At 36.0% G+C, this 11,496-nt stretch overlaps 1 protein-coding gene across 1 annotated transcript in view; it reads left to right on the top strand.

Moving 5' to 3' along the window:
- Positions 1-3,054: 3,054 nt before the first annotated feature.
- The window catches only part of LOC117926774 (outer envelope protein 64, mitochondrial), a 43,824-nt gene continuing 35,382 nt past the window's right edge, over positions 3,055-11,496 (top strand). Inside the window, exons 1-6 of the mRNA XM_034846065.1 lie at positions 3,055-3,410; positions 3,521-3,673; positions 3,909-4,033; positions 6,122-6,247; positions 7,535-7,717; positions 7,899-8,043. Coding sequence (XP_034701956.1) covers positions 3,157-3,410; positions 3,521-3,673; positions 3,909-4,033; positions 6,122-6,247; positions 7,535-7,717; positions 7,899-8,043 — 986 coding nt within the window. The 5' untranslated portion in view covers positions 3,055-3,156. The remainder of the gene's footprint in view (positions 3,411-3,520; positions 3,674-3,908; positions 4,034-6,121; positions 6,248-7,534; positions 7,718-7,898; positions 8,044-11,496) is intronic.

Below are 11,496 nucleotides of genomic sequence, written 5' to 3'. Positions count from 1 at the left end.
AATGAGTAACCAATAAGAACATAACAATGTCATGCTTCAATATGTAATGCAATGAACTAATTGTGGCTTAAGTCACAGAAGAGCAACATTTCTCGAAAGTGCATTAAGGTAGTACTTGAGGTACATTAAGGTAGTACCTCATGGTCACTAAGGTAGTACCTTAAATTTTTTATGATTACATAAGCTACCGAATGAGTAACCAATAAGAACATAACAATGCCATGCTACAATATGTAATGCAATGAACTAATTGTGGCTTAAGTCACAAAAGAGCAACATTTCTCAAATGTGCAGTAAGGTAGTACCTGAGATACATTAAGGTAGTACCTCATGGTCATTAAGGTAGTACCTGAGGTGCATTAAGGTAGTACCTTAAATTTCTGATGATTATAGAAGCTACCGAATGAGTAACCCATAAGAACATAACAATGCCATGCTGCAATATGTAATGCAATGAACTAATTCTGGCTTAAGTCACAGAAGAGCAACATTTCTCCAAGGTGCCTTAAGGTAGTACCTGAGGTACATTAAGGTAGTACCTCAGGTTCATTAAGGTAATACCTTAGGTGCATTAAGGTAGTACCTTAAATTTCTGATGATTACATAAGCTACCGATGGAGTAACCGATAAGAACAGAACAATGCCATGTTGTACTCTGTAATGCAATGAACTAATTGTGACTTAAGTCACAGAAGAGCAACATTTCTCAAATGTGCATTAAGGTAGCACCTGAGGTACATTAAGGTAGTACCTGAGGTACATTAAGGTAGTACCTTAGGTTCATTAAGGTAGTACCTGAGGTGTATTAAGGTAGTACCTGAGGTGCATTAAGGTAGTACCTTAAATTTCTGATGATTACATAAGTTACCGATGGAGTAACCGATAAGAACATAACAATGTCATGTTGCACTCTGTAATGCAATGAACTAATTGTGGCTTAAGTCACAGAAGAGCAACATTTCTCAAATATGCATTAAGGTAGTACCTGATGTACATTAAGGTAGTACCTCAAGGTCATTAAGGTAGTACCTGAGGTGCATTAAGATAGTAAATTTCTGATGATTACATAAGCTACACGTTGAGTAACCAATAACAGCATAATAATGTCATGCTCCAATCTATAATGCAATGAAAGAATTCTGTCTTCATTGACAAAAGATGTACACTTAGAATCTAACAAACATTACAAATTCACAAACACTACCAACAATTTCTACTAACCAGCACATAATTTATGCATTTTAATTCTTATTATTATTATTATTATTTTTATTCTCAACAAATATGATTGAATTATCAAGTTTTTTTTGCCAAAAGATGATCTTGCCTAATTATAGTCATCAATAATTACCATCAGTCTAAAAATCTCAAAAAATACACAGGTTTTCCACCCAATTTCTATATATCTCCAGAACATTCTTTTTACAATAAAAAATAAATTACCACTTTCATTTTTTTCATTTCATCAGTCTCTTATCCACAAAAAGACTGAGATCAAACGTCCGATCATGCGCTCCAAAATCCACATGCGCCTTAAGCTATGGCCTCATCAATGCACAAAAAATTCGAAATACAACAACCACTTGAAAATCACTCTCCTGCTCCATTTTAAACCAAAAAAATATTAACACAATAACCCTAAATACAAATTAATTACCTTCACATTTTATGTGGAGGTTAGAGAAAAATCCCATCCAATGAGACGAAGACAAGATTTTTTCTTCATGAAGCCAATATATCAAAGGTGTAGTTTCCATTTAGGTTCGCTATCCTAAACCAGATTTTCAATCAACATGTACCCTCCTCAAGCTGTCTTCTTAGCTGGATGTTGTTTCGATCAAGTGCTCCATTTGGTTCTTCACAATTTCCACAAGCAACAAAAATTTAGATTGAGGTTTTCAATTAAAGGTTTACACTTTCAAATGTGTGAAATTTTCCAAATTTTGACACCGTCTTCGATTCGGAGGGGTAAGGAAATTGGGACGATCAAGTTCAAATGGTTAGGAATTTGAGAGGAGAAGGGGTTGAAGATAGAAACTGTAGATTGGTGTTTGGGATTAAAGGCTTATCAAATGAAATGAGAGAAATTGTTGAAAAATATACAGGATTCTCTGCTTCAGCTCGATGACGGAGTGAAGATAGATGAGAGGAATGGGTATCAAATGAGAGAGAGGGAAGAAAAAACCGTCGGCTGGGGTGTTTTTGTGGGAAGAAGAATATTTGATTTTGGAGTTTCAGCCCGTGCTGACGTGCCCTGTAGATGCTGCTGACCTGGATACCGGGAGGGGCAATCTTGGTAGAAAAAAGACAAGCGGCTTAGAGTGCATGAAACTCATATAACTTTCCACATTAAAAGATGTTTTTCATATTTCATAATCCTGGGTTCCAAAAATCATATATTTAACAAATTGGTCCACCAAAACACAACTTTCCCTAGAAAGTATATTATAAAATATAAATAAATAAATATTTTAAAAGGATAAATCCTTCCTATCTATGATTGAGAAGCAAATAGATTACCAATGCTTATAGCTTTTTGCAAGTAGCAAATTTAATGGAGCCTTTATATGAGGACTTTTTTCAACTTGTATTTGCTATTATAAGTTTTTTTTTAATAGAGAAATTATTATTAATTTTTATTTTTAAAAATAAAAAACAAAAAATATATCTAGAGGAGAACTTTAACTTTTAACTTCTGTGTAAACTCCAAAACATGAATGAAAATTTTGTATTAATTTTTATTCAAATTTTAAATAAATTCAGAATTATAACGCCGCCTTAGACAAGGTAGATAAGATTTATTTATTTATTTTTCATCGCAAGAATCACGAAAGGAGTATCTTGCGCCAAAGAATTGAAATTTGGTACCGCTCTTTTTTTTCCTGCAGTAGATTAGTAAACCCTGAGCCGGGGTATTCTAACCCTGCGACCAAACACGTTTTTAACAGTCAAAATCACCAAGGAAGCAACGCAGCAATAAAATCCAAGGAAGCGAAGATTCGCGCGTGGATTTCACGCGGCCCCAACGCCACGAAGCAACCCCCATGAAGGCAAAGCCTTATTTCTCCACTATAGTCCTCCGCACGAGCTTTTCTCCCTCTAAAACCCTCCTAAAACCCTAGTCTTGTCATCTTTCATTCCCTTCTTTAATCGATCATGTCCAAGGCATTGCATCAACTGAAGAAGCACATCGACGTCTCCAACCCCAAGACCTGGATCGTAATTGCAGCCGGCGTCGCCGGGATCGTCATTCTCGTTGAGACCCGGAGGCGAAAGCGGAGAGCCACGTTGCTGACGAGAGAAGGCTTGGGCGCTTTCGTCGAGCGCTTCGAGCTTCTTCCCTTCCCCCAACCGCCTCCTCCTGCCTCTCGGCTCTTGCTTTCTGGCTTTAAATTTGCGGTCACTGACATGTTCGTTTCTCTTTTCTGCGATTAAGACTCTCTTCTGAGGCTTTACATGTTTGTATTTGAGCGTTGATGACTTGGGTTTTGTTGCTGTTGGCTGTTGTTTTGGTTGGTAGATTTGATGTGAAGGGCTATGTGACTGGGTTTGGGAGCACGAGTTGGAAGAGAACGCACGAAGAGGCTACGAAGACTGCAGTGGCGGTGACAGCCCTGTTGAAGAATGGGGCTACTTGTGTTGGCAAGACTGTCTTGGACGAATTGTCTTTCGGGTTTGTAGTTTATTTTTCTTTCGACTTTACTTGTGTTTTTGAGATCAAACGGTATTTTATTTTTCTTTGAGATGAAACGATTTTTAATTTTTCAAAAATATTGTTAGTTTGTGCTTTGTCTGCAGAAATTGCAATTTATTGATTGCAAACACGGTTATTAGTTCAGTGCAATGGAGAGATGTCACTGTTGCAGTGAATGAATGTTCTTATTTTATTTATTTATTTTTATTTCCAGAATAACTGGTGAGAACATGGATTTTGGAAGCCCGGCAAATCCAGTCTTGCCATCACATATACCCGGAGGATCTTCTAGTGGGTCAGCTGTGGCTGTTGCATCTCAACTTGTCGATTTTGCTATCGGTATGTGTTTTTTGTTTGACTCTTGTAATTTCTTGAATAGCAATAATTTGGTCTGTCTGCTTTGTTAAATTTGTGTTTATCTTGAGTTTTTGGTGTGTTTTTGTTCTTTATTTTTTTCAATAGGCATAGATAAGATTGTATAATATATATAAACAAGCCCCAAAAAACAGAGCTCTAAGGTACACAGGACACACACAATGAGCACTAAAGGTTGAACAAAAGCACCCTTCCTTAGCTAGACCCAACCAATCATCAAAATGTATTAAAGATGTAGGACCTACATCTATGTACATCTTTACCCACAACAAAAGATTACTAAGGAAATGACCTTTTAGAGCACTGATTGACCATTCCTCATTCTCAAAAGACCTATAATTCCACATTTCTAACTGTCCAGAAAGTGCATAAGGGAGCAACTCTCCAAATCCTTTTTGGTCTTCTTCCTATGAATGAGTCATGCTAACCTAAAAGGGTCTCTTTGACTATGATTTGTAGAACCTAAGAAACACTAAACAAGGAGAAGAATAACTGCCACAAAGGCCTTGTCATGGTAAAATGCAGGATGTGATCAATGGATTCTTCATCTACTTCAAACTAGAAGCATATATTAGTTAACATCTGCCCCCTTTTCTGAAGCTGACCGAGAGTTGAGACCTTTCCCCAACAAGCTTCTCATGCAAAAAGCTTACTTTTGATGGAACTCATAAATTCCAAATAATCCTCATTCCCCAAATCTAACAAAAAAATAAAAAATAAATAAAGAGACTTCACAAAGAAAGAATCATTCCTTGAGTCCATCCACTCTGCCCTATCCTCGTCACATTCACCACCTTGCTCTACAATCTAGAAAATAGATGCTTTATGTCATCCATCTCCCAATAATCTATCTTCGTGGAAAACCAATGGACCTTCTCGCTCTTTTGATGAGGTTGAATTAAACAAAGCTGGAAAAGAGATGCATAAGGGCTCATCAAACACCACCTATCATTTCGAAACTTGACCTTCTTCCAATTCCCTACAAAGAAAGAAATTCTATTACTAATGAAATCCCAGTCCTTCTTGAAATTTCCATGACTCAACATGGTACCCATCCCTAACATGAAAACACCACCACCTTCAGTTTTCATATTTTAAGAGGGTTCATACTTAATCATCTTGATCACATGAACACTTATTGCCTCTTTTGCAGTCCCTCTCCCATCTTTCTCCAATGAAAAGGAAAAACCAAATTGCTCTTGTGAACATCTCCGACCTTCTTTCCCCTCTTTCTTCCCTTGTATGGCATTTTAATTGCAGACAACCCACAAAGTCCACGACGCACATTTTTTTGTTGTAACTAGATTGAGCTGCCTATCAAATGTCACTACTGACTGGCTGTTGACTTTCAGTTCTATTTCCTTGTCAAAAATTAGTCAGATTTATAATCAACCTACTATGAACCTTTAAATTAAATGAAAGTACATAATCTTACATAATGAAATCGGAGTGGCAAAATGTAGATGAAAGCTCACATTTCTTAATTACAGCAGATGATGATATTTGATCAAGTGAAAAACTAGCTTTTAAGATATTTTGTGCGGGACTACATCCAAGAAAAGCATATCAGGGGAAAAAAAACCCTGCAGCTAAGAATAACAAATAAGGGTGAACTTGTGCTAGATCCATCTCAGGTGATTAAATCTTGCCCACTTTTCTTTATAAGTAAATAAATAAATCTATTATAATGCTAGATAGAGGCCGAACCTTGATATTTACAAAGGAAACAAAGCTGTGCCTTTCCAAAAGAACTAAATAAGCGAAAAATAAACAGATGAAAGCCCAAAATTGTGAACCTTCATTGAGTTTTTCATTTATTCTCTCTGTACCATATGTGATAACGCTGAACTGTGTTTGCTTTTGGGGATCAAGTTGAATATATCCTTGTATTTTTCAGTTTCCTTTTACTGTGTCTTCTGTTTAAGAGGATAAAGGCTTCAAAAGACTTTTGCTTGATTAATGTATATATATATACAATATACAATTTTGTATATATACAATATACAATTTTATTTTTCCCTCTCATCAATTTGGGCTCTCATCAATTTGTAGGTACTGACACAATTGGTGGTGTGAGAGTTCCTGCATCATTTTGTGGAATACTTGGATACCGACCATCTCATGGAGCTGTATCTACAATTGGAGTTCTTCCAAGTTCACAAAGTTTGGACACTGTTGGTATGATGATAGTGCTGTAATATCTTATCTGTAAATAGCCTTAAATTTTGTTTTTTTTTTTTTGTTTTCTTAATCTCTTACGGAAAGCATTACAGACATATGACTGCCAAGTTCCCCATCTTTTATGAATTTATTATCTGCTTTTCCAGTGTGCTAGTTCCACATGTTAACCTACATGTGTCTTGGTGTAGTCGTGGCACGTCTCCACTGTGGGGTAGGATTGTTTGATTTAGCTAGTGTCAAACAAAAATAGGTTCCATTTAGAGAAATGGAGCAAGTACATGAGTATATGATTCTACAAATGCCAATAAAAAAACACACACACACGCACATGCAAAGAAAAGCAAAAGACAGAACAAAACAAATAAAGCTTATATCACCTTTGTAGGAAGTGTTTGAGAATCCACTTGAGGAATATGACCTAGAAGGATTTTCTTGGGGATATCTACACTTAGTGGATGACCATCCTTCTTGATTTTGGATTTGGGCTTTGTTTTGGTTTTCTTCTTCTTGCTCTAGCTTCACCTTATCCAGGAGGGATATTTCATTCTTTTCCGCAATTCCTTGTTTTTTAATAATATTTGTCCCTTGTAAAAAAAAAAAAAGTATGGAAGTGACATGATCACTATCACCTCACTAATGCACATGTGAACACCACATACATGTCCAAACACTCAGATCTTGGACGGGTAAGGCTGGCCTATATTAGAGAAATGGAGCAAGTACATGACACACACATACACACACACACAAAACCAAACAAATAAAGCTTATATCACCTTTGTAGAAAGTGTTTGAGAATCTACTTCAGGAATGTGACCTAGAAGGATTTTCTTGGGGATATCTACACTTAGTGGATGACCATCCTTCTTGATTTTGGATTTGGGCTTTGTTTTGGTTTTCTTCTTATCCAGGAGGGATATTTCATTCTTTTCCGATATTCCTTGCTTTTCAATAATATTTGTCCCTTGTAAAAAAAAAAGTATGGAAGTGACATGATCACTATCACCTCACTAATGCACATGTGAATACCGCTTACATGTGCAAACACTCACAGATCTTGAACAGGTAAGGCTGGGCTATATTACTACCATGTACTGATTCATCTACTCTATATGATTTCCAAAAGACTGGCTTCTTTGGTGGTTTAGATTTGTAACTCTTGGCTTCCTTTTACTAGTCTTCTGAATTTTTTGATTGCTCACATCTTTTCTATTTGTTTTGGATTTCATTACTGTATCTTCTTGTTTACTATTCACTTGTTGCATCACTTTTGTAATCTTTCAGGATGGTTTGCCCGTGATCCTTCTATTTTGCACCGTGTTGGGCACATTCTACTTCAAATAAACCCAGTGGAACCGAGAAGGGTAAGGAACCTTATGATTGCTGATGATCTCTTTCAGCTTTCTAAGGTTCCGAAGCAGAAAACAGTACATGTTGTTAACAAAGTAGCTGAAAATCTATCTGGGTGTAAGCTGCTGATTTATGATACTTACATGGCATGGTTCCATTTTGGTTGTGTTATGTGATGGGTTGATTATGAACATCATCATTGGCTCCTTGACAATTGTGGTATCTTAGTTATGATTTGCTTCGACCTCATGAAAATGTGGTGGTTATCTTGAAATTTGTTTTGTTGTTCATTGTGCAGACCAGCCTCCAAAGCATGTCAATTTTGGTCAATATATTGCATCAAATGTACCCAGTCTAAAAGGATTCCATGAGCAGTCAATAAATGTGAAAAATGGAATATCTGCTTTGAAAGCACTCTCTTCTGTGATGATTTCTCTACAAAGGTATTTTAGAATGAATATTTTTTTTTTGATAGATAAAGGTTTTTTAGAATGATTTGATGTTATTTTATTCATTTTGTAATGGTTGATATGAAAACATTTAATTAAAATCTAATTTAATATGTATATGTGTGCATGGGCATGTGCTTTAAAACTGACACCTTGTTAGATATTATGCTATCCTTTTGTTTTGAAATTCCAATTTGTAATGCTTCATGAGATAGTTCTAGTTATTTAGACCTGAAGAAAACTAGCAGACAAACATAGGGATATTTGTTTGCAAAGGAAAAAAAATTAATTGAAGCTATGTAAAGGAAAAAAGGAGGAAAAACCTAACAAATGAACAGATGGACGTTTAAAAAAGTGACTTAGATGATACACAAATTTCCACTCTGGCAAAACATCTTGAAATTGGATTGTTGTTATTACTGGTTGCCTAAGTTGTGATTGTGTTCAGTGCCTCTACCTTGCTCTAGAAGCAGGTTGTCCTTCTTTGTTTCCTTCTAGCTGCATTTGAAATGTGTGGGTGCAGCCCAAGATTAGCTTTTTTGCTTGGGAGGCTACGTGGGGTAAAACCTTAACCTTGGATCTTGTTCAGAAAAGAGGATGAGCCCTGACAAATAGATGTTTTATGTGCCTTGAGAAAGAGGAGACCATAGACCATCTTCTTCTACATTGTTCAAAAACAAGGGTTTTATGGGATTTACTTTTTAATTTGGTTGTGGTGTCATGGGTGCTGCCTTCATCAGTTAGGGAGACTCTCCTTAGTTGCCATGGTTCTTTTGTGGGCAAAAAGCGCAAGAAGGTGTGGCGAGCAGCTCTTCTCTACATTTTTTGAACAGTTTGGAAGGCGAGAAATAGATTGGCCTTCAAGGATAATGTGTTGTCAATCCAGAGACTTAAATACTCTTTTGTTCTTTCTCTTTGGTCAGAGGCCAAGTTGTTTATAGTTGATTGCCCTTTAACTATTGTTAGTTTTATTGATTGGTTGAGTTCTAACTAAGGTTGTTTGTTGGGCCAGTTGAGTGTTTTTCTTCTTTTTTGGCCGCTTTGGCGGTGGGTGTATAGGTATTTCATACCTTGAGTTGCTTTTTTGGCGCCTCTTTTTATATGAGATTTTTACTTACCTATCAAAAAAAAAAGTTGTGATTGTGTTCAGCCTCCATGGACCTTTGTTCGCTGTTTTTCCAGATGTTAGGAATCTTCATGGAAGGGAATTCCAAAAATTATCCATGGCAGCTCACTTAATAGATGAGGAGGATTGATATTCTTCTTGGAGATTGTGAATCTTCTTTTATGTGTCTACTTAGATGGGATCACCAAATGGTCAGCTGGTTAGACAAATGAGTGCTAGATCCTCAGATTTTTAGAGAACTAGCCTCTTTGTCTGTTCTGAGTCATAGGGTGGCAGCTTTATATTGTCTTGCTTTTTGAAGGATATCTATTCCTCTACTGTTGTCTCTTTTATCTAGTAATGTTTCATTACTTGTCAAAACAAAAGAAGATTGCTTGGCTCAAGAAACATTCATAGATGTAACTGAGATTACATTTCCATCAAACATGCGAAAATCAACTGTACTAACCCTGTAAATTAGTTGATCTGGGAGCAAATAGGATGATTATCTTTTATGTTGAAGAGGCATATACTGCATTACCATTGTTGAACATCTCTGTTGAACCAACCTGACAACCTTATTTCAGCTTTTTCTCACCGTTCTATTACTACTTGGTTAGAAGATTAGGGGTTTAACCATATTTGACTTTGTATTCCGTTGGTGGTGGGGATGAGCTCTTAAGCTGAGTTCAAGAAAAGGATAAAGAAGTTCTAAGTTAAGGATATTCGTGTAATTTTTCAAATTTAGATTATTTGGAGTTATGATTAGTAATAGTTTGGTTATTTGAGTCTCATTTGGAATTTGAATTCTGTTTTTTTTTTAGTTGGGGTGCGGGGGTTGGAATCCCTTAAAAAAAGTGTCTATGGTCCTGTTTGGAAACTGTTCTTGAAAATAGTTTATTGTTTTTTAAAATAGAAAATAGTTTGCTAACTCAAAAAATAAGTTTGACAAACCTTTGACATAAAATAATTCTTTTAATTTTTTTCCTCTAAAAACAGGTTGTTTTTAAGAACAAATTTTAAATGTTTTCAGCTGTTTTGTGGAGTCATTTTAGCAACAATTGAAACAATGAAGAATATTTAGGAAACTTTAGCATTGTACATAAATGCCTAACACCTTCATTAAAAACAAATTGGGAAAACTGTGTTTCATATTTGAGTTCTCAAAGAGAATTTTGTTTCTAAAAACAATTGAGAACTTTTTTTTTTTTTTGGATAAGAAACAACAAAGTAATATACTAAACAAGGATTAAAAGGTATAAAGGAAGGATGAGAAATCCTCCAAAAAGCAAAGAACTAAACAACCTCCAAAATACTAAATAAACCTATACACTATAAGGTAAGTACATAAAACAATCTCTCCTTACTAGCCCACACCTTTGGACCTACATGCTAACAACCAATCAAGTTGAATCACATTAAGGGGAATGCCCTTGAAAGTTGTTGTGCAAGATGCCCAACAAAAAGCAAGGAAATGAATGGCATCCTAACGAGCCTCTAAAGTCCTTGTCGTATCCTAAAAAATTCTGGCATTTCTTTCTCGCCACACAACCTAAATCAAAACAATACAAGCATTTTGCCATACTTGCAATCCTCTATTGGAGTTTCCTAGTCCCTTATATGCAATGGTCATCATATCACAAATACTCCTAGGAGAAACCTAGTCTAGCTTAGCCAATCCAAATAATTTGTGCCACAATCCTATAATCAAAGGGTAATGCAAAAAAAGATGATCTACTGATTCTCCATGCTCCATACACAACATACAAACATCAGGGTTAGGGGCTTTGTAGGATCTCCTTAGTTGTATTATGTCTTTGGTGTTCACCTTCTTGTGTGCCACCATTCAAGCAAAGAACTTAACCTTAAGAGGGACTTGTGATTTTGGAACAAAATTAATAGGGAGGAAAGGAATCGGGTCAGAATGATTGAACAAAGCTGTAAAAAAAGACTTTATTGTAAATAAACCTGAAGAATATAAATACCAAACACTCGCATCTGGAGCGAATGGAGATAAATGCAAACAAGTAAGAGAGAGCATTAATCTTTTTAGATCTTCTATTTCAATATTAGAGAGGTTACGACGGAAGTTAAAGTTTTAGTAGAAAGGATAAAAAGACCCAATAATTGATGAGATAGGAAGGTTTTTAATTGTGATAATTTTGAATAGACCTACTAATTGTTGAACCCAAAGGTTGATCCCCCCACCATAAGTCTTCCCAAAAACGGATTCTTGCCTCATCTCCCACCACCAAATGAGTGTACTTGGTAAAATCTTGAAAGACTTGTGCAATGGCCTTCCATGGGCAACATTGTGACAGACTTGACTATAGTGTTGACAT

This window comes from Vitis riparia, chromosome 12 (genome assembly GCF_004353265.1).
Source record: "Vitis riparia cultivar Riparia Gloire de Montpellier isolate 1030 chromosome 12, EGFV_Vit.rip_1.0, whole genome shotgun sequence".
In the NCBI taxonomy this organism is placed as follows: Eukaryota; Viridiplantae; Streptophyta; class Magnoliopsida; order Vitales; family Vitaceae; genus Vitis; species Vitis riparia.
Note: the sequence above shows the minus strand (reverse complement) of the source record. Positions and strands in the feature narration are given on the sequence as shown.